This window comes from Petromyzon marinus, unplaced genomic scaffold, assembly GCF_048934315.1.
Source record: "Petromyzon marinus isolate PM22_M1 ecotype Great Lakes invasive population unplaced genomic scaffold, UKy_Petmar_22M1.pri1.0 PM_G_Scaffold_34, whole genome shotgun sequence".
Taxonomy (NCBI): Eukaryota; Metazoa; Chordata; class Hyperoartia; order Petromyzontiformes; family Petromyzontidae; genus Petromyzon; species Petromyzon marinus.
In genome coordinates, this window is record NW_027422917.1 from 408,044 (window position 1) to 432,085 (window position 24,042).

Here is a 24,042-nt window from a genome sequence, read left to right on the forward strand (position 1 = left end):
CCATGTAGAATGGAAATAAAATAATAAAAATAAAACATAAAATAAAATTCTCATGACGTTTCGGCCACAACACAAGTAGCCTTCCTTAGGTGAAGGAACAGAACTGTCGGGAAGACGGCGCTCGAGTGAACACTGCTAAGCTTGGCAGTGTCTTTTAAGCTGGGTGGGAGGAGCAGAGCCCCTTGACGAAGGAGTTTACATATCAACAGAAGGATTTAGCATTGAAGTAGCTAAGTTAATGTGTTGGATTAGCATGATGTTAATGTGAGGAATTAGCATGTAACTGGGAGATTAGCAGGATGTTAATGTGAGGAATTAGCATGTAACTGGGAGATTAGCATGATGTTGATGTGAGGAATTAGCATGTAACTGGGAGATTAGCAGGATGTTAATGTGAGGAATTAACATGTAACTGGTCACGGTAGTAGCTATGTTAAAGTCCGAGTTTACATATCAACAGAAGGATTTAGCATTGATGTAGCTGTGTTAATGTGTTGGATTAGCAAGATGTTAAAGTCAGAAATTAGCATGTAACTGGGAGATTAGCATGATGTTAGTGTGAGGGATCAGCATGTGACTGGTCACGGAAGTAGCTATGTTAAAATCAGAGTTTACATATCAACAGAAGGATTTAGCATTGAAGTAGCTGTGTTAATGTGTTGGATTAGCAGGGTGTTAAAGTCCGAGTTTACATATCAACAGAACAATTTAGCATTGAAATAGCTGTGTTAATGTGTTGGATTAGCAGGATGTTAAAGGCAGAATGTTAGTGTGAGGGATTAGCATGCCGGTTTATTTTTTCCTTGTTTCAACGTTAGCACCACGGAAAGCGACGAGCTTTGTTCAGACGGACGAGTCCATCATTGTTCGGAACGGAGGAGGGGGGAGAGGGAGAAGCAGCCACGATGCGCTGGGTCTGCAATTATTTTGCAGTAGGGGGCGACAGTTGCTTCGTGTTTCTCCCAATTAAGTTATTAGCGAGTTTTCAAGTTTGTGAATTTCAGACGTTGGGAGCTACTAAGGGGAAGGCGCTGCATTGCGTAGAACATCTCTGACTGTTGTTGTATCTGTAAAGCAAAACAAATACAGTACATATTCTTAGTTTTTTCGGTAAAGTCACGTTGAAGGGAAACAACAAAATAATAAAATATATATAAAACAATTAAAAATTCTCACGACGTTTCGACCATTACTCAAACGGTCGTCTTCAGGTGTGAAAACCACTGCAAGAAAATTTTCTTGATATGTGGTTTTCACACGTGAGAATTTTATCGTTTTATATTTTTATTATTTTATTGTTTCCCTTCTACGTGGTGACTTTACCAAAAGAACCAATAATAGAGTACAGTTTGTTCACCGATGCAGTTTTCTGCATCGTTTAATCTGGCTTCTGCCGCACATCACGAACACAACGTCCGCGTGACGATTATCCGAACCGGTCCCGGGCCTCCACTCAACTCGGCCTCAAATGAGTACCCTGGTGCGGTGTGTGAACATCGCCACTGGGGAGACAAAGGCGGCCGGGCGTGGTGCTGGCCACCCACCCCCTCGTGTACCGTGCCGGCCTTCAATGATGCTCGCGAGCAGCACTTGACCCAACAGTCTGTTAAGGCTACACGGGGACGATTTTCGTCTTGCATTGATTGTGTGCTGCGTTGCGTATGACATTTTTTTAAACAATTAAATGAGGCAGATGTCTTGTTATGTTTTTTTTTATCAGGCGCAGCGAAGAAGCTAAGATTCGTAGCAGGCTTGAAAGAAATATTCGTGAAAAAAATACAGAAATAGGTAGGCAACGTTTTGAGAGTGTCAGTGACCATTGCGAGTGTTAATTATTTATCGCACGTGCGACATTTGACCTCTATCAGGAGTGTACATTGTTAACGTCTGTTTAATATATTTTCATCGTTGTCCAACGTTTATTGGTAATCCTTAATTAATATTATCACTCGATTATTATTTTTAGATAATTTGAAGATTGCAAGCGACAATAACGACGTGAAACATCGCGAAACGCTGGTGAGCACATTTCAATGTCGTCTATCGCAATATCAGCCAGAAGAGCGGACGACGTTCAACGTCGCGATTGTAGTTCACAAGTTCATTAGCCAAGTAAAGCCCAATGAGCCAAAAAAGCTCCTTTGTCAATGGTGGCTCAGCAAATCATTCTATTTGAACAATTACACAGGTTTACATTTTTAAAATAAATCAATTAGATTGTACTATTTACATTCACATTTGAAACTTTTGTGATCTTAACAGTCGGTTTAGGTGAGGACAGAGATGACAGAGTGAAGGTGCTAAGAGACGATGCTAGATGGTTCCAAAGCTTTGTAGCAGCTACATTAAATGATTTAGATTTATCTTCCCACCCGCCCCACTTCTCTGAAATGGTTCAATTTCGTTGGGATTGTTTTCCGCCAGCGAAGTCACCTGCTTGAGCAAGCTATGCAGCGTTGCCGTATTGGGGCTCGCACTTTGTTACCCAAAAAAAAAACACAATCGCTTTTCGATTTATAATAATAATAGGGTTTTTTCCCTTTTTTCTGGCAATAAAACTGAAATCTTTTTACGAGGATTCACGTCACTGCATTAACCACAACACCTGCAGTCAAAATGCAAACAAAAAACCTACTATGATAATATATATGTGGCATTGTCCTTGAAACTGATTGGTCCACACCAAGGGACGGCTTTCTTTTGAGCCTCGACCCAATTGGTGCTCGACAAGATGACGCCAAAAGGCGTACATTGTTTTTGAGCTGTGTGACGCCTTTTGGCGTGGACCAATCAGTTTCAAGGACAATGCCACATATATTATCATAGTAGGTTTTTTGTTTGAATTTTGACTGCAGGTATATTGTGGTCAATGCAGCGACGTGACTCCTCGTAAAAAAAGGTTTCAGTTTTGTTGCCAGAAAAAAGGGGGAAAACCCCTATATTATTATATTTTGGCACTGGCAAAGGAGGTCCAATGATGTAGATGCTCACCCCGAGCCCTCATTACCTTGATAGTGCATTGTCTTTGAGCTGTGTGACGCCTTTTGGTGTCATGTGGTCTAGCACCAATTGGGTCGAGGCTCAAAAGAAAGCCATCCCTAGGTGTGGACCAATCAGTTTCAAGGACAATGCCACATATATATTATCATAGTAGGTTTTTTTGTTTGCGTTTTGACTGCAGGTATTGTGGTCGATGCAGCGACATGAATCCTTGTAAAAAAAGGTTTCAGTTTCGTTGCCAGAAAAAAGGGGGAAAACCCCTATTATATTATTATATTTTGGCACTGGCAAAGGAGGTCTAACGATGCTTTTCGATTTTATCAAACACGGAACGCCGGCCACTGCGTCGGTCTCCGTCGCTGTGCTCACAACGGCCTTTGGGTCGCGTCCCAATATTTTTTGTTTTGCTTGGCAAGGCGTTTCACGTTGGGCTCCCGAGAGGCTCGGGGAGCACGTGGGGGGGGGAGGGGGGGGGAAAAGGGAACGTTCAGACGGCATCCGAGAGCATTTACATTATGAGACCTCCTTTGCCAGTAACAAGATATAGTAATAGGTTCTACCCTTTCAAACTGGCACGAAAAACTGACACCTTTATTCAAGGCATCATGTCTGCAATAACCACAACACAAGCAGTCAAAATGCAAACAAAAGAGACAACTCTGATAATAATATTGGCACTGTCCTTGAATTTGAGTTTTTTGTGCCAGTTAAAAGGGTAAAAACCTATTACTATATCTTGTTACTGGCAAAGGAGGTCTCATAATGTAAATGCTCACCCCGAGCCTTCAATACTCTGATAGTGCGTTGTTTTTGAGTTGTACGCCTTTTGGCGTCTTCTGGTCCAACACCAGTGGAGACTAGGCTCTAAGAAAAGCCGTCTCGGGTGTGGACCAATCAAATTCAAGGACAGTGCCAATATCATTATCAGAGTTGTCTTTTTGTTTGCATTTTGACTGCTTGTGTTGCGGTTATTGCAGACATGATGCCTTGAATAAAGGTGTCAGTTTTTGGTGCCAGTTAAAAGGGTAAAACCTATTGCTACGGCATCCGAGAGCTTACGCCCACCGTGGTGCAATAAACACATCTTGGGGTATCGTAGGAGGTGTTGGTCTCGTGTCGTGTCTTGCGTGAAGGAATCCTTAGACGCGTTCAAACGAGAGAGAGCTTCACTCCAAGAAGCCGTCTGTCAAATGGAACAGCGGATAGCCGCCATGGAAACGCTGAAAAACGAAAGCAAGGTATTTCGAACGTTTCTTAAATCTACGGGTAAAATAATAACCCGCGCAACACTTCCCTGTGAGCGTTATCGTTTGCAAACGCGTGTAGATTTGCGTCAATTGTCGTCGCTGCGGATGCTCTTTTTTGCGCGCACAAATGTGGCAATTCGCGTCGCCCGGCGCCGCATCTTGGGGCGTCGTTTAACTTCCAGAGCGAGCTCAACGGAGCGAAAGCAAAAGAGCGCGTCTTGGAGAATGACCTCAGAGACGCCTTGAACGCGGCGAACGTCCTGGAATCAGAGCTGTCTCAGGAGAGGTAAATGTTGGAGCGTTATTTTTCAGCTCGCTCATTCGGGCGCATTTAGGCGTTCCCCTCCTCCTCCCCCTTCGCCCTCTCTCCCTTTTATCGTTTCGACCCCCGGCCGTCCTTCCCCCGAGAGCGGTGTCTCTTCACCTTGACCGCAGCCTGCCACCCCCTGTGGCTCTCAGCCGTTAACAACGTCGTACGACGTCGATACGGTAGAAACCGTGGGATCGCGAGCACGATTCGTTCCGGAAACGTGTTTTGTAATCCAAAGCACTCGCGTATAATCAGAGCACTCGGTACATCAGTTGTGATCACGTGACGCCCGGCAGTACAAAGCGTGTCTACACGTGCGCTGCGCGTATTGCGAGAACCTCGCTCGTTTATCAAGTTAATATTTATTTACAAATGTAGCCCGTCTCGCCAAACACTCGCAGGCCAAGTTACTCGCAATCCAAGGTTTTACTGTACACAGCAACTCCTCTGCACCCGCTGTGGGACGTAAGGCCACAATAAATACACAGGGGTTGATGAAACAAAGTAGTTGTACTAACGTATCCGCGCTAAATTTGCGTTTTGTTTTTTCACCTTCTAAAGAAAACAAATCTGGCCGTGTCTCGCACCCCCCCAGAAAGGGAATCTCGCACCCTCAGGTTGTGAAGAGCCACTGCCCTACAGGGTTATCCGAGTTCAGGAAGTAGACACCAGGGAAGTAGAGTTTATTGAAACGCATGGCATCGACGGGTTAAAGATATGAAACGCCGGTGAATAATCGGCGTGCTTGACAGGTGTCAAGTCCCAGGCAATGTCGTCTGTGTGTGTGTGTAGCTTAAGCGTTGGTTCCATAAATAGCTTTCGGACAAAAAATCGTGAAGCTTTGAGACAGTTTGGCAGTGTGTTTAAAAATCATGGTTTTATTTTTTCTCGGATGAATGCTTGTCAATTGACTCAAACGATAGATAAAATAAAACCTGAAAATAGTAGATATCGCAAACAAGTTCTTACTGATTATAGTATAATGTTACCCAATATCGATGTGTGTGTTTGTTAGCTTTATTGACACTGGGCCAAGGTTTATGGTGCATCAAACATTCCACAGCATCGTACAATCCAGAGAATAAACACAAATAGTATTATTTTAAACACCCTTTGCTATGTCAGCTGAATTTAGCTCTCATAAATATTCCTTTTGAAGCCAGACAGCTGAAATTGTGTGCTCGGAGTTTTGGGTGAACATTCATTTTGAAGATACGAGGGCTTCCAGACATGTTTATAACCATTTGCCCTCTCATTGTGTGCCATTACAGCCCGTGTGGATTCACACCTCTAAGTTGCGATTGAACGTTAATTTATGCATTTCTGCATAACACAAATAGTATTATTTTAAACACCCTTTGCTATGTCAGCTGAATTTAGCTCTCATAAATATTCCTTTTGAAGCCAGACAGCTGAAATTGTGTGCTCGGAGTTTTGGGTGAACATTCATTTTGAAGATACGAGGGCTTCCAGACATGTTTATAACTATTTGCCCTCTCATTGTGTGCCATTACAGCCCGTGTGATGAAGTTGGGACACTTTTCCACTATATCATGAATATATGACTAAGTATAGACGTGTAAGTCACGTGTTACTGTGTATATATGCTTTCCTCTGTGCATCGATACTGACGTGTAGATGGTGTGGATATTCTTTTTTTTTATGTCTGCAGCTGACGCTTCCTCTGCAGAATTGGTCTGATGGAGCAAAGCCACTCAGCGCAGCTCGGTACGACAAGTCAACAATGCGACCAGCGTGCATACAGCACGGACCGGACTGGAAATCTGACACGGCACCAGAGAAGTCACACAGGAGAGAAACCCTTCAAATGTACTGTGTGTAACAAGGCATTTGCATGGCCATCAGTTTTTCAGAACCACCAGAGAACACACACGGGAGAGAAACCCTTCAGGTGCACGATGTGCGGGATGGCGTTTACACAGTCATGTAATCTTGTAACACACCAGAGAACACACACGGGAGAGAAACCCTTCAAGTGCAGTGTGTGTGGGAAGGCATTTTCATGGTCATCTGCTCTTAAAAAACACCAGAGAACACACACAGGAGAGAAACCCTTCAAGTGTACTCTGTGCGGAAAGGCGTTTTCAGATTCATGTCATCTTGTAACACACCAGAGAACACACACGGGAAAGAAACCCTTCAAGTGCAGTGTGTGTGGGAAGGCATTTGCACAGTCATCTGCTCTTGTAGAACACCAGAGAACACACACGGGAGAGAAACCCTTCAAGTGCAGTGTGTGCGTGAAGGCATTTGCACATTCATCTGCGCTTGTAAAACACCAGAGAACACACACGGGAGAGAAACCCTTCAGGTGCACAATGTGCGGGATGGCGTTTACACAGTCATATAATCTCGTAATACACCAGAGAACACACACGGGAGAGAAACCCTTAAAGTGCAGTGTTTGTGTGAAGGCGTTTTCATGGTCATCTACTCTTAAAACACACCAGAGAACACACACGGGAGAGAAACCTTTCAGGTGCACTCTGTGCGGGAAGGCGTTTGCACGTTCATCAAATCTTGAAGTACACCAGAGAACACACACAGGAGAGAAACCCTTCAAGTGCAGTGTGTGCGGGAAGGCATTTGCACGTTCATCAACTCTTCAAGTACACCAGAGAACACAGCATCAGAAGATCCACAAGGAGTGTAGTCTGAAATCAGCTTGTGAAAGTCAAAGTGCCACAATAAGCCCATCCCTCATGAAACATGAACCGGAAGAAAATCCCAGCTTGGACACTTTTAAAGGTATCGAGGTGAAATATGAAGAGGTGATGGTGAAATGTGAAGAGGTGATGGTGAAATGTGAAGAAGTGATGAGCGAAGAAGTGATGGTAAAATGTGAAGATGAAGGTTCAACTCCAAAATGGGACCTTCACATTGTAAAGCAGGAGGAGAATTTTGACTGAGGCAGAGCGAGGCAACTCCCAGCAGTTTGTGGAAGTGGAGGTGTGGGTGGACTTGCTCCTAGACAATACAAAGTCAAGTGGAGACTCGGCAGATGTGTAAGCTTGATATGATGTTGCTCCAATAGATGCACCTTTGTCACAGGCCTTTAATGACAGGAATGTGAAGTTGAACACTTTGTGGGCCCGTGGGTTGGGTAGATCTCTAACCAGGAGCAAGAGCCAATAAGCTCCCAAGCATTCACTATGTTATAATAATTGCTTTTACATGGTGCTTGCTTAATCGCCTCAGCAACTCGGAGTTTTGTATCTCATCTCAAACACTCGAAGAGCATCCCCAAGTAGCAGCTGCCCCTGTGTGGCACAAGGTGGTGGCCCTGCACCGGCCTGCATGTGGACAAGAGCCTGTCAGTAGGGGGCGATGATTGATGCGTCATCTCAGTTGTGTAGTTTGTAGGTAATGCTTAGAATTTGCTACATTTTCACTCAGACGCCAGCATGCAATGGCCTACTCGTTTTGAATGACACAATAGTATGTTTTACATACACTGTGAAGCAGACTGCAACTTTTTTTTAAAAGCTTCTTGTTAATACGATGTAACGTGATGCAGTATATTTCACTGAAGTAATCCAATTTTGTTAATATGCCTGTCAATAATTTAGAATGAATTCTTGTTTGATTTTGTGCATACTTGTAACATTTGATCTGTAAGGGTCAAACATTGAATAAGTGATGTTAGGACAAAGTGTGCGTGTCTGTTTGGAAGTAACCTGTACAGAGAACTCAGGTGAGACCCGTTGTTCTTGTGATACAGGTCAAATGGTGTTTTTGTGTTTTCAGGAAGCATCTCCCTCTGCAGCAACTCATCGTCTTTGAAATAAGGAGCACACTCGGATCATTAATCAGTTACAAGGCATACCACTTAAAAGTTACACGTATAGGTGGAGGTTCATTCTCTACAACACGAATTGTAGTTTTGTCTTACGTGTTGACGTAGATATTGTCTAACTGGGACTAGAAATGCTCCTTGCTGATTGACGTCTGGATGTTCGTTACCTATCGGTTGAAGCAACCCCCACTGCTGTTGTTGAGACGCTGTGCACCAATAAGGGTCCAACACATTGACGGCCTTCAGGCCAGGAAAGTCACAACATTTGCACACGAAGGACGCATTCACGCAAGTACCCCATGCTCCGTTTTGAAGTTTCAAAATGAAACATCTTTGAATTGTGTTGTGTTTTGAATTAGATGATTTGATTTCTTAATTAAAAGCTTGTATCAATTTACATCTGGAAGACTTAATTGAAAAGGACATTTCGTGTGAATTTTCTCTCGTCGTTAAGTAGATGGCCTTGCCGGGGGTTCGGTTCGATGTGGCCCTTCACCTGGTTGGGATTGCGGGATCGAGATAAGGCGACACGGAGCTGGCCGTGCGAGAAGACCGCCGTCTGCAGATCGATTCCAACGTAATCAAACGTCTGTCCCTGCGCCTCCGTCGTCCATGCAGGGGGTGCGTCGGTTTGCAGCGCCCCCTGCATGAAAACAACCGAAAGTGCAGCGCTCATCACAGGTAGATAAAGTTGTGCGCTTATATTTAAAATGTTATTCTTTTATAAGGTGATGTTGAAATCGAAAAGTGTTTGGCCAGTTGATGATTTCAATCAGATTGATTATTTTTTTATGAACCACATATCTGAGCTTTTGTGGTCCTGTTGAGCTAAAGTTGGAAAAAGTCCGTGACTATAACTTCGCTCAATATTGTAAACGTGTTACTATTATTTAGTTATTGTTTAATACAAACTACTTCTGATAATGGGTTTCAAGATGTACTTGAATTGCACGTTCGTTGTTCCAGTGTTTAATGGCTTGGACGTCATGGCAAATGGCTTCCATCGATGTGGAAGTCAATGGTGGATGATAATTTGACATTTGGGTGTTGATTTGGAGTAGATTGTTTAACTGTTGCATACCGGGTGGTGAAATGCTTTGCCCAGTACCTGAACTATTTGACCGAGTGAATTCATGAAGAGTTCGATACGAGTTTGAGCGTTAATATTCTTGCGGAACAACAAAGGTCAGATATTGTAAAGATTCCTGATCGTACGTTTATTGCGACAATGTTCACAGGGAACACGTGTGGAGGCGAGTTCCGGGTGAAGTCTCCCCTTACCTGGCAATCATGGTGGCTGTCCGCTGATCACTCTCACTCCGTCACAGGGACGGGACTCTACTCTGGCGCTGTTTTAATTCACAGCACCAAGACTGGAGAGCCTCATCCCTGCAGTGCCCTCCTGTTGTGCCGCATCATTTACCGCGTAACGAGGCAATGTTTTCATGAGCAGTGCGTTCCACTACACACCCACACGAGCGAACCATGTGCAACAGTGTGCGTACATACTGTTGTATATATAGGTGTTATGAAAATTGATGAAAATAATGAAAATTAAATTAAATTTGAGATTTGCATAATTTATCCGAAATTATGTTAATCAGTATAATTATGTGCATAAATTATGCTGATTCGAGAGATAATCGTATTAATTTATGCGAGTGGGCGTGGTTAGGATAATGCAGGTCGTTATGGATTATCAGGTCGAGCCTCGGTGACTAGGATTGTGTTATGAATTGGAATGACGCAATTAATCGTATGCAGTGACGCAGGCGTTGTGAGCGTGAATGACAGAGAGTCGATTCGACTCTGCTCTTTACTTCCGTATTATCGATAAGGATACGATTACTCTCGATTGAACATTACGAATTATGTGTGTTATGGATTATGTGTGGTGATAGTGTGCTTATGATAGGTCCCCAGGATTCAGATCTCATACGCAGAACAATATGCAGAATTTCAGGAAGAATCACACACAAACCTTCTGCTTTAATCAATTTTATTTCTAGCTAACTTTAATTTTTGGATAATATAAAAACTCAATCTCGGGATTTTGGAATTTCAACACAGCGTTAACATGATACCATCACGATTGCGTTGTTTCACCTCGATAGCGGCACCTGTGGTTAATTCCCGACGCGTAACGCAATCGATCGGTTGTTGAGAGAGAGATTAAAACCATGCGAACTATTCTATCAAACCTTAACTTTATAATATGCAAACTCGTATGCTTGAATTGTTACACAACACGGCACTTGGTCTTTGATTCGTATCCAATCCTTAATACATCCTGATATGCGAAGTTATTATGCTTGAAATCGTCAGCACAGTACCACGGCGATGTTCGTTCATTGATTCCTCAACGATTATGCAATTAAAGCGTTCGACTGAAATAATTCTGATTGCCTCATCAACGTAACTCAATGGGTGGCGATGTTTTTCGTTATCAGCTAATAGTTGACGCAGTTATCATGAGTCTTGTATGTTTAATGGGAGGGTTGTTGATTTCTTGCGTTGAGCAAATGCCTAGGTTGATTTCCTTGTCAAAAAAAATGTTTGTTCGTTGTGTAGCGGTGGGGGAGTGAGGAGGGGGGAGAGTGTGGGGGGGCATACGAACGACTGCCAGTTTCTGTCCACCGCTGGCTGGATGAGTCAGCACGACGCTCGCCGTCGTCGCGCCGATGGGTGTTGAGTGCAGGACCGCTGCCCTCTCAGCCCCGGTGACGCGAAGTTGCGCACTGTAGCACGCTGGTGGCACGCTGGTGGCGCGCTGTTGGCACGCGCTGGTGCTGGTGCTGATGGCACGCTGGTGGCGCGCGCTCCCTCTCCTGGAAGATGCGCGAACGCGCCCGTGCTGATTCGCTGATAGCAGTTTCTCTCCACTGCTGGCTGAGCTGCTGCACACTCTTGCTTGGCGTTGCTGGCCGCGCTCTTTCTCCTTGAAGATGCGCGAACGCGCCCGTGCTGGTTCGCTTACAGCAGTTTCCTCCACTGCTGGATGAGCTACTGCACGCTCTTGCTTGGCGTTGCTGGCCACGCTCTTTCTCCTTGAAGATGCGCGAACGTGCCCGTGCTGGTTCGCTGACAGCAGTTTCTCTCCACTGCTGGCTGAGCTGCTGCACGCTCTTGCTTGGCGTTGCTGGCCACGCTCTTTCTCCTTGAAGATGCGCGAACGTGCCCGTGCTGGTTCGCTGACAGCAGTTTTCCTCCACTGCTGTATGACTCACTTTTGTTGATACATCGCGACTCAGCGATCCTCGCTACTCAGCGAGGCTCGGAGCCAGCCGCTCCATGCGACTGCTCGTCCTGTGGACGTCTTGACTCGCTGATCTGTCTTGACTCTTGACTTAACTTCACTGACTTTTTGAAAATGCGGCTGACTGTTATATTCAAAGACAATTCTCTCTGCGCAGTGGAAAAGGTGGGGCGGGGTCTGTGTGTGTGAGTTCGTGTGTGTGTGTACAGATGGCTCCTGCGATAACGATCTGTTTGCCCTGGCGTGAAATTCCTCTCTCGCGCTCTTCGGGAGAGACAAAGGTGGTCGGGCTTGCTTGGGATATTGTTTAACTCTTTCGTAAGTTTGCCCGTTCGCCTCATTCCTTCTCGATAACCTTTGATGTGACTCGGTATTCCTGCTCCAAGGTTTGTTTTAACAGTAAAAGTATTAAAGGTGAAAATCATTTGATAGCGAATTAATTATTGGATAATAATTCACTGATGTATCTGGTGGCCTGGTCTTAATTGGAGTGAGCGCGAGGACCGCTAACTTTAGCTTATTCTTGTTATTGCATTTTAATTTTGAACCGTTGTTTTAATGACAGAGGAAAATATATATATGGTTTAACCCGTGGGCGTCCTCGTTTCTGGCTTGCGGAGGGCTTCCCTCTGCGTGACCTCCCTTAGGGCACATCAAACTCTTGTTCATCTGGAGATCTTCGCAGATAGCTGCTAACATCCTCGCCTCGAGAGTTTTATTATTTCTTTATTTTTTAATGGTCTGTTTATGACCGACATCTGGTTTTTTGTGTTTCTGGCTTACGGGTTTTATTCATTATTAAAAATATATATTGTTTGTCACGAAAGAAAGGAAAAAGAAATCTATGTGTATGCATCCATAAATATTCTTATGGATATTAATTGTGGAAAAAGGGCCGTATACAACAATACAGACACGAACAAACACGCGGGTGCACATACACACGAGCGCTTACTTGCAAACACGGACGAGTGGAGATGCACGCACGAGTGTGGTCACCACCTGGCTAGCTACACTAGTCACATGATAACTAGTATAGCTAGCCTGCTGGTCAGCACCTGGCTAACTACACTAGTCACGTGATAACTAGTATATTAAACTATACACTACACTATACACTTCACTATACACTATGTTACTATACACTACACTATATACACTAAACACTATTATACACTACACTACACTATACACTACTATACACTACACTACTATACACTACACTATACACAACACTATTATACACTAAACACTATTATACACTAAACACTATTATACACTATACACTACACTATACACTACTATACACTACACTACTATACACTACACTATATACTTTTACACTATAATATACACTACTATACAATACACTTCTATACACTACACTCTACACTTATACACTACAATATGCACGACTATACACTACTTTACACTACAATATGCACTACTATACACTACACTATACACTACACTAAACAGTATTATACTATACACTACACTATACATTACTATACACTATACACTACTACACACTAGTGCTGCACTAGTCCCCAAACTGCAAAGACAAAGGCTCCCCAATGTAGACTGACGCATCCACAGACCCACACATGGACCCACGGACTCGCACAGAAACCCACGGACTCATCGACTCCCACTGGGCGTGCGCTGTTAGCGAGCACCGGTGAGGGTCGCGATGGAACAACACCAGGGGCTGGTGTGGACAGAACCACGGCTGGCCGCTCGTCTCTCAAATTCTGATGTTAGCACCCCCACCCACCTCACCACCTCCTTAATTATGGCTGAGTCCACCTAAGTGACGCTCAGGACTGCTTCAGGTAAGGGGCCGACCTTAAATGACGTCACGTGATTTTAGAGGATTTTTGACCCCCGCCCCCATGGTCACATGACGTCACAAAAAGTCAGCCCTCCCCCCTCAAATATGACGTCACAAAGCCCTGCCCCCCCCACCCCCCAAAAATATATAAAACATGCTTCAAATCCCTTTAAACTATTGCTGTCATTGTAGTGCGTTGTTAATGTGGCGCTGCACTCTAATGTTGTAGGTAGAAAACATTTATTACAAAGTCTAATTAAGTAGAACGTGTTTATATTTATTTAAAGTTGCGCAATTTGATGTGACGTCACTTTTCTCAAACCCCCCCCCCTCGTCACATCGTCACAAATGTCTGACCCCGCCCCCCCCTCTAGGTGCGTGACGTCATTCACGGACGGCCCCTAATTGTCGCTGGTATTGGCCGTGAGCGAGAATGGTGCAGCACCGCTAACCGCTACGCCGTGATGGTGCCCTTACCTGCATGAACGGAGACGCGGTCAGACGATGGGTGAGCCGTTGGTGCGGGCAGGACGAATGATCTCGGGCGTACCTCCTGACGTGGAAGGCGAGGGAGGTCGGAGTGCGCGTGTGAAGAGAGACGGCAAGGGGCGGGAGGAGAGGGGGGCGATCGGACGGAGCGGAAGCAGGAGGACGAGGGCAGGAGAGGCAGCGGAGCCGTGGAGGAGTCTGGGCGCGCTTGATGGTGAAAGTTGACGTGGACGCACGCTGCAGAAGAGAAGAAAATCTTCACGCTCGGCGCCACACACAGCCAGACGTAGCTCACCTCATCCGTCTTGCTGACAATATGTAGGACGACAGACTCTGATTGTCTTGTAGCTCTGTGGAAAGAAGGAGAGGTGTCTTGGGTCCAACAAGGCCCTCTGCCACCGGTGTGGGCGGGGGGGGGGGTACCCTAGTGGAGGGCTGAGCGTGGGAGTGAGTCGAGGGGAGGGTGAGTGGTGGTTGACATGAATTTGAATTCTTATACATGCTATGTATTGTAACATTTATTGTTGTATGGGTTTACACATGGTAGAACATATAGGCTATTAGACGAGGACCAATTCAATGCTAACATCGATAACACGGACACACATCGTGATCAGGGACCCACATCGTCAACAGGGATGCTCGCCTCGTCAATAAAGACCCACATCAAAAGGGACGCTCACCTCTTTAATCCGGACCCATATCTTCAATCGGGACCCATATCGTCAACAGTGACCCACAACATGAATATGGACACTCACCTCGTCAGTAGGGACCCACATCATCAACAGTGACCCACAACATGAATATCGACACTCACCTCGTCAGTAGGGACCCACGTCAACAGTGACCCACAACATGAATATGTTCACGTTTTTGTTTGTTGCGGTTGCACCCGAGTCAAGGGCCGCACGGCTCACAGGGCTCTACACCTGACATGTGAAACTTAAATTAAACTGAAGACGACGTCTCGCCAGCATGCGTCTATCCTCCACGCGTGGCTTCTGTCACGCGACTTCCACGATTTCGCCTGAGAGTCTCCCGCCGCGTGCCCCCATAGGTCTTCTCCATCGGTCGCTCGACTCGCGTAGACCATTCATCCGCGTGGTCCACGTGGTCAAAGAAGAAGTTGGTACCAGCCAAGGCAGCACAACGCCAGTAACACAGACTTATGTTAGTGGTCGATAAGAGTGAAGTACAGTACGTCATAACCCACTCATTTCAAATGCTTGCCACATTATTCGTTGCTATTGGTCACCTGAAGAACTTGGAATTGCTAATGCTGTGCCACCTCAGGTTCTAAGGCAAAGTGAAATGTTAGCTCTATGCCGGTCAAGGACACCAATTCTGGGATGAAACTATCACATTCACGACACGTGATAAAGCATAAAAGCGGTATGCACTGCTGTAACCTTAGCAGGTACCAGCACAGTCAGTATGCACTGTTGTAGTGAAAGCAGGTACCACCACAGTATGCCCTGCTGTAGTGAAAGTAGGTACCACTAGTCAGTATACCTGCTGTAATCATAGCAGGTACCACCACAGCCAGTATGCACTGCTGTTATAGCATAAAAAATATAACGATACTATCATAGAATGTTAACTAAACGAGCATACATTTTTAACTAATTTAGGATAAACATTAAACTTAATGAGTATGGATAAATGTACCGCATTAGCATACAGATTAAAATTAATTAGCATACCAAAATTAGCATAGGACAACCGTTGACCAATCGCTGCGCATCATCGCCCGAGACGCTCCCAGGTTTGCCTCTCGACCAATTGGATCGCTGGCCCTCCCCCCCTCCCCACTTGGGCACGCGGCGACCAATCAGATCGCGGGAAGGACGCTACCATTTTTAATTCCCTACACGCCGAACGCCGCGCGCCCATGTGCGTGTGAGTGTTTAGTTTTGTTTTAATTATTTTAATCATTAAAGTTCGCGAGTGTCAAGGCAAGCTAAGTTGACTTTTTTTTAAAGCATTTTCTCAAGAGAACCGTTGTTGCTGCTGCTGTTGTGAAAGGCCCGGTACACCCTGAGGCCTTGCCTAGACTAGGACAGCCTTGATGTCACGTGGGTCCACACTCTTTGCTTTCGGTAAAGTCACGGAGGTAGAAAAAAATATATTTATTATTTAATTTAATTACATTTTATTTTATACCTACGTTAAATTTAATTAATTTTTTTTATTAAGTTGATTTAAACTTGTTTTATATCTACGTATTTTTTTAAATAAATGAATGAGTTCTTAATTTAAATTTATTTCATACCTACGTTAAATTTAATTGAAATTTGTAATAAATCAAAATTTCTTTATTTTTCATAGCTACGTTAAATTAAGTTGAAATTTTTAATAAATTAAATTTAGTTTATTTAAATTACATTTATTTAATACCTACGTTTAATAAAAATTTTAAAATAAATTACATTATTTAAATAAATGTTTATACCTACGTTAAATTTAATTAAAATTTGTAATAAATCTAAATTATTTTTTTTCATAGCTACGTTAAATTAAATTCAAATTTTTAATAAATTAAATGTATTTTATTTAAATTACATTTATTTAATACCTACGTTTAATTTCATTTTTAAAATAAATGACATTATTTAAATAAATTTTATTTTATACCTACGTTAAATAAACATTTTTATAAATGAAATTATTTTATTTTATTTTTTTAATATAAATTACATTTATTTTATTTAAATTACATTTATTTTATACCTACGTTAAATTAAATTAAATGTTTTAATAAATCAAATTCATTTTATTTTATACCTACGTTAAATTAAATTTTTAACAAGTTGCCTCTCGACAACTTGTTAACTGCTCTGACTGCTACAAGCTAAGTGCGGCCTGGAAGCGTATTATTAAGTAATACATTTTACAATTATAGAGGAACCCCATACTAATGAACTGACTACGTATCTATATAATTAAAAGACCGCACGCAGATACCGCAAAAGCGGACCCCGTTGTCAATGATATAATTTGATGTACGTACAGCAGTTGCTGTACGTGCATCATTAAAATTACACCGATTGTAATACGTCACCAAAGACGACACAATTTTAATTTGACCCCCGGGTCTGATCGCGTTAACTGTGCAGGTGGGGGGTCGAGAGGTGACTTGCACGTGTGTGCAACATGTTGAATATTGACGTGCGATGACTTGTGGAGAGGAAGAATGATGCTGGCGATGCAAGTCTTGAAGTCTGACGTTGTTCTCCGAGTCGTGTAGCCTACCGCGTGCCACTTTGGGGATTGCTGCGTAATGTCATTTTAGTTTCCTCTGTGGAACTTTTTATTTTGTTGATCCTAACGATGTTACTAACGTAGGGCGGGCTTGGGAGCGGCGTTGACGATGTGTTTTGGCGTTGCACCAACCAGCAACTTTGCATTCAGAAGTTGGAGGTGCTTTGATTGTTACAGCGAGAGGTGGAATCATCACCGCCATCGTCATGGGTTTAAGTGGGCACGGAACCCGTCAAGGGAATGGGTAGGTAGAGGAATGGGGTTGGAGAGTATACACAACTTGCATTTCTAGTCATTTCAACAATTTATGGGCAAGCACATCATTAACAGTATCCTGATTACATTTTGATTTAAAGCTTTCGTGACTGCAGTAATTCATATTCTTAGTTTTTTCGGTAAAGTCACGTTGAAGGGAAACAACAAAATAATAAAATATATATAAAACAATAAAAAATGCAAACCAACACACCTGAAGACGACCGTTTGAGTTATGGTCGAAACGTCGTGAGAATTTTTTTATTGTTTTATATATTTTATTATTTTGTTGTTTCCCTTCAACGTGACTTTACCGAAAAAACTAAGAATATAGTATCCTGATTGATGAGCAAAAAAAATCATCAATCTATTGTCATGAATGAGTCCGAAATATCAATAGTCATGCTCAAAACCGCATTCCTATTGTTATAAAAAATAATTGAACCCCCCATTCATGATGACAATTCCAATATGGTCATTATGATGCTCAAAATTACACTTAAATTCTCAGAATCATGAATATTTATGAAAACAGCAGTGTGCTCAAAATGCTCATTTAACAATTTCAACATGTACACAATCAATTCCAAGATTCTAATCAAAGTAAGTCCTATGTATCGTGGTGTTTTCATGCTTATACATTATTGCGCGCCCCCCCCCCAAAAAAATATACAAAAGTCTATTTTTATAATGTTTGCACGGTGTACAGTCTGGAAATTACCCACATGGCAAATTTCAAGCTTGGTGCGTGTCGGGAAGTACGCTAAACAATTTGAACAGACGCACACATTCACAACTTTGCCTTTGGTATATATGGAGATTAGTAATAAATTGTTAATTTAACTACTTTCATGTTGACGGATTGGAAATAGCAATAGCACTGGCTCACCACGGGGCTTATCGCGTGGTATCTGGGCACTTTATTTGAAACGTAAACCCCACAGTTTGTGAGTACAATTCCTCGCAAGTTGCGTCCACACAGATGACGTTTCTAGGTAAGAGTAAGAAATGAATCTACGTGTCGAGGAGAGACGAGAGAGCCAAGAGGTCACCTCGGGAGACGGGGCGGCGCGTCAACCTTAGTCACGTGACGGAAGGAGTGTGGGCGTGCCGTGCGTACGTGTGTGTACTGTGTGTGTGTGTACTGTGTGTGTGTACTGTGCGTGTGTGTAGTGTGTGTGTGTACCGTGTGTGTGTGTTTACTGTGCGTGTGTGTGTGTACCGTGCGTGTGTGTACCGTGTGTGTGTGTACCGTGTGTGTGTACTGTGCGTGTGTACTGTGCGTGTGTGTGTACCGTGTGTGTGTGTGTGTACCGTGCGTGTGTGTGTACCATGCGTGTGTGTGTGTACTGTTTGTGTGTGTGTACTGTGCGTGCATGTGTACTGTGTGTGTGTACTGTGCGTGTGTGTGTATTGTGTGTGTGTATCGTGTGTGTGTACACTGTGTGTACCGTGTGTGTACTGTGTGTGTACTGTGGGTGTACTGTGTGTACTGTGTGTGTATACTGTGTGTGTGTACTGTGCGTGTGTGTGTATTGTGTGTGTGTGTACCGTGTCTGTGTACACTGTGTGTGTGTACCGTGTGTGTACTGCATTGTGTTCATTAAAGTTACTTGCAATTCAAAGACAGGTGTGTTGTTGGTTGTGATGCCAGACGATAACATTGTGAGGAGCAATGCCTGAATCCTTACCCTTGGGGTTCCTCTAGAAATGGCAAAAAGCCACTGAGAGTGGCCACGTGGAGGAGAGGCTGCTACTCTGTACAGAGCTGGACCGGTACCGCCTGGATCTCTGTGGCATTCAGGAGATCCAGTGGACCGGCTCTGACTCCAGTCATCATGAGGGGTGCAGAGTCCTCCACTCGGGGCAGGAGAATGCAAAACAACGAGTGGCTCTTATTCTGAAAAAAAGAATGAAGGCGGCGTGGGAAGATGGCGGCGAGGTGTGGGAAGCTGTAAGCCCCAGGCTACTTTGGGCTCGCCTCCCCATCAACAGGAGGCTGCTTACGCCCCCACCGAAGACGAACATCAGTGGTGGAATGCAGGCAAGCCCGAGGATTCAGATTCCTTCTATGACCTCCTGTCACAGGTGTTAGCTAAAAGTGGCCCCTCGGGATAGAGTCATCCTGTTGGGTGACTTCAATGCCCGAGTTGGTGATGATGTTGGCACCTGGTCTGGAGCGATTGGAAGGCATGGGCCAGATCAACTCAATAACAACGGTAGGAGGCTGTTAGACTTCTGTGCAGCCTGTGGGCTTGTCATTGCCAACATGCTGTTCTGGCATCTGTGCATACAGACAGCATCATGGATTCACGCCGGGTCCAAACAAGAACATCCGCTGGACTATATAGCAGTGGCCCAGCGAATGCAGGCCCATGTCCTTGACACCATGACCTACAGTGCTGCTGACCTCACTGACCATTAGCTTTTCATATGTAAGATCTGTGGGCTGGGTAAATCTGTGAGCAGGAGCGAGGTACAATTAAGCTCCCAAGCATTCACTACGTTATAAACAACATATTTGCACTCATAAGTCGCTTGCCTAATTGCCTCAGCAACTCGGTGTTTCGTATCGAACCTCATCTCAAACAATCGAAGGGCGCCCCCTAGTGGCAGCTGCCCCTGTGTGGCACAAGGTGGCACTCCACCGGCCTGCACGTGGCATGAGTCTGTCGGTAGGGGGCGATCATTGATGCGTCATCTACATTGTGGAGTTTCCGGATAATTTTCGATTTAAAGCTTTCGTGACTGCAATGATTCATCTTCTTTGGTTCTTTCGGTAAAGTCACGTAGAATGAGAATAAAATAATAAATTGATAAAATAAAATAACACAATAATATTCTCACGACGTTTCGGCCACAACACAAGCGGCCTTCATCAGGTGAAGGGAGCGAGACTGTCTGGTAGGACAGCGCTGGAGTGAGAGAGCCACGTTCAGATCACGGCTTTTAAGCTGTGTGAGAGGAACAAAGAGCCTTGACGAAGGAATTAGCATAAAATTTAGCATTGAAAAGGCTGAATGATTAGCTTGTGACTGGTCACAGAAATAGCTATGTTAAAAGTTAAAGCATACACCTCCGCAGAGGCACCCATTGTTAAAAGGAATTAGCATAGAATTTAGCATTGAAATAGTTAAATTAAGGCATTCGCTTGTAACTGCTACAGAAATAGTTACGTTGAAGTCAGAGCATACACATTCACCGGGGCACTTAGTACAAATCAAAACAGGAGAATTTAGCATTGAAATAACTAGGCGAATTTAGCATTGAAATAACTGGGTGATTTGCTGGTGACTGGTCACAGAAATGACTACATATCTGAGCTATTCACAGTACTATATAGTGAACCAATAAAAACTAAAATATAAATTACCTTCATGTTATCAATAAACTCTATATTCTCCAATCAGCTAAGCTACCAACCATAAGTCGTTATATATCACAATGCTATATGGCGAAAAAATGGGTGGATTCTTACCCTCAAATTTCCGTACCACGGATAGCTACGGGCCCCGTTCAGACGGACGAGTTCGTCCATGGTCGGAACAGAGGAGGGGGAGAGAGACAGCTGCGAAGCCCTAGTATACTCCATGTTGTAAACCATACCATTAACCGTGGTGTGAGAGGTATTAAGAGGCAATGCTGGCAAAAGAGCTGCGGTCTGAAGGTCATCGTAAAATTACAATTAATTAAGAACAGAAATGATTTAACACATCTTTCCAGTGGTTACTAAGCCTGAATCCATCTTCTCGGTTGAAATTGTCTCTGTGCTTGTATATGTGAATGGCCTCATGAACGAATCTCTCATGGTAGCCAGTTGGTTTGCAAAGAACCTCCATCTTGGAGAAGTCAATGTCATGTGAGCCCACTGAATTGTAACAGTGATCTGCCACGGCAGAGGAGTTCGTCTTACCGTGTTTCAAGTCTGCTTTATGTTCGCGGATGCGGTCCGAGATATGTCTTTTGGTTTCTCCAATGTAGCTACTACCACAGAGGCACTTTAGTTTGTAAACGCCCGGGTACTGTATGTCTGGAAGAGCATCTTTTACAGATGGAACTAAATCACGGATTTTGTGTACTGTGTTGAATCGGACCTGGATCTTGTGTTTATTCAGGATTTTGGAGATCTTTTTAGTGACCCCTGCAATGTAGGGTAAGGTGATGGTTTTGAGTGGCTCCACAAGAGGATGCTTCTTCATGACTGGAGTGATGGCTTTGCGGATTGTGTAGTCGGAGTAGCCATTAGCCCTGAGAGCCTGGTGTACGTGCTTGAGTTCACTGGTAATGTGTTCCTGGTCGGAAATGCATTGGGCTCTATGGTATAGAGTCTTGATGAGGCAGTTCTTCTGGGATGGATGGTGGTGGGAATCCGGTTTCAAGTAAGCATCTGTATGGGTAGCTTTCCTGTAGACAGAGTGGCTCATTGAACCATCATGTCTCCTTTTAATTAAGACATCCAGAAAGGGTAGTTTGCCATCTTTTTCGACCTCCATGGTAAATCTGATGGCTGGGTGTATGGAATTGATGTGGTCGCGGAATTGGTCTAGAGCAGGCTGGCCATGTGGCCAGATGACAAAGGTGTCATCAACGTACCTCTTCCATAAGGTCGGGCGTAGAGTGGCAGTCTGGATGGCGTCAGTTTCAAATTTTTCCATGAATACGTTGGCTACAACCGGAGATAGGGGGGAGCCCATTGGGGTGCCCTCAGTTTGTTTGTAGAAAGTTCCATTCCAGGTGAAGTATGTGTTGGTTAAGCAATGTCTCACCAGGGGGGGTACATCAGTATGCAGTCCTTGATGAACCAGGTCTTCAATGATAGCGATGGTATCAGGTACCGGGACTTTGGTGAACAAGGACACCACATCAAAACTGACAAGCAGGTCATTTGGGGACAGGGAAATGTCTTTGATTGTCGATACCAGGTGAGTAGAATTTAGTACCGCAGAGGTGGTTTTTCCAGTGAAAGGTCGCAGTATATCAGCCAGAAAACGTGCCAGTTTGTAGGTGGGGGAGCTGATAGTAGAGACGATGGTACGAAGGGGTGTATCTTCTTTGTGTATCTTTGGAAGGCCATATAATCTTGGTGGTCTGGCAGCAGAGGGTTTCAACAAGAACTGTTTGTTCTCATCAATTAATGCTGTTGAATCAGAGATAATTTTGTTCGTTTTGGTGACCAGGCTGTTGGTGGGATCTCTTTTTATTTTTGTATAGCTGCCATCGTTGAGTAGTTCTTGAATTTTGTTGTTATATTCTGTTTTGTCCATGATGACAGTGGCATTGCCTTTGTCGGCTGAGAGAACGACAATATCATCCCTCTTTTTTAATTGAGATAATTCAAAACGTTCGTCTTTGCTGATGTTGCTAGGTGGCAACTTAGCGTTTTTGAGGGTTGCAGCGATTTCAGATCTTGCTACGTCTGCAGAGATGTGACTCAAGCCCTTGAGTGCAACGTCGACATGGGCAATGATATCATTAACCGGTAAGTGTCTCGGTGTGACAGCAAAGTTTAGACCTTTAGCTAAAACGGATTTCAGACCATCAGAAATGGAACTGTTACTGCGATTAATTACGACTTTGTTGACGTCTATCTTTTCGGTGTGTGGATCCGATTTTTTGCTGGAGAGGTGATTGAATTTGGAAATCAAATTGTCCCTACATTTGTTCGACATAGTGGCAGCCGAAGAGGTAGTCATATTGTCTACATGTTCCCAATCCGATGTAGACATTGTTGCTGTCAATTTTAAGTGTGATTTGTAGAGTGTCTTGTCTAACTGATCAAGTTCGGTGCGTGTAAGTCTGATTTTTTCCGAGATAAGAGCGAAGCTAGTTCTAGCTAGAATTCGTTTTGCATTGAGAGAAGTTGCAACAGCAGAGGTTAGTGTAAATGCGGTTGGTATTACCTTAGAGTCGCGGCATCTCTTCAGAAAGGTGAGAGACTCGATTAGTTGAGCCTTCTTATCCCGAAGTCTGTTGAATGATCTTAAGGATGTGTGGAATCCCTCCCCGTAGAGGCGGTTAAATTTCGATTTAAAGCTTTCGTGACTGCAATGATTCATCTTCTTTGGTTCTTTCGGTAAAGTCACGTAGAATGAGAATAAAATAATAAATTGATAAAATAAAATAACAATAATATTCTCACGACGTTTCGGCCACAACACAAGCGGCCTTCATCAGGTGAAGGGAGCGAGACTGTCTAGTAGGACAGCGCTGGAGTGAGAGAGCCACGTTCAGATCACGGCTTTTAAGCTGTGTGAGAGGAACAAAGAGCCTTGACGAAGGAATTAGCATAAAATTTAGCATTGAAAAGGCTGAATGATTAGCTTGTGACTGGTCACAGAAATAGCTATGTTAAAAGTTAAAGCATACACCTCCGCAGAGGCACCCATTGTTAAAAGGAATTAGCATAGAATTTAGCATTGAAATAGCTAAATTAAGGCATTCGCTTGTAACTGCTACAGAAATAGTTACGTTGAAGTCAGAGCATACACATTCACCGGGGCACTTAGTACAAATCAAAACAGGAGAATTTAGCATTGAAATAACTAGGCGAATTTAGCATTGAAATAACTG

At 43.8% G+C, this 24,042-nt stretch overlaps 1 protein-coding gene and 1 long non-coding RNA gene across 2 annotated transcripts; both read left to right on the forward strand.

Moving 5' to 3' along the window:
- The first annotated feature begins 1,701 nt into the window (after positions 1-1,701).
- On the forward strand, positions 1,702-5,260 carry LOC142915731 (uncharacterized). Its single transcript, XR_012936072.1, has 4 exons — positions 1,702-1,788; positions 1,967-2,019; positions 4,134-4,238; positions 4,430-5,260. It is a non-coding gene; the product is annotated as an uncharacterized LOC142915731 (long non-coding RNA).
- A 66-nt stretch (positions 5,261-5,326) lies between these two features.
- On the forward strand, positions 5,327-8,650 carry LOC142915707 (uncharacterized). Its single transcript, XM_076061402.1, has 3 exons — positions 5,327-5,335; positions 6,525-7,583; positions 8,326-8,650. The coding sequence occupies exons 1-2, from the start codon at positions 5,327-5,329 to the stop codon at positions 7,485-7,487; spliced, it is 972 nt and encodes a 323-aa protein (XP_075917517.1). The 3' UTR covers positions 7,488-7,583; positions 8,326-8,650.
- The last annotated feature ends 15,392 nt before the right edge of the window (positions 8,651-24,042 follow it).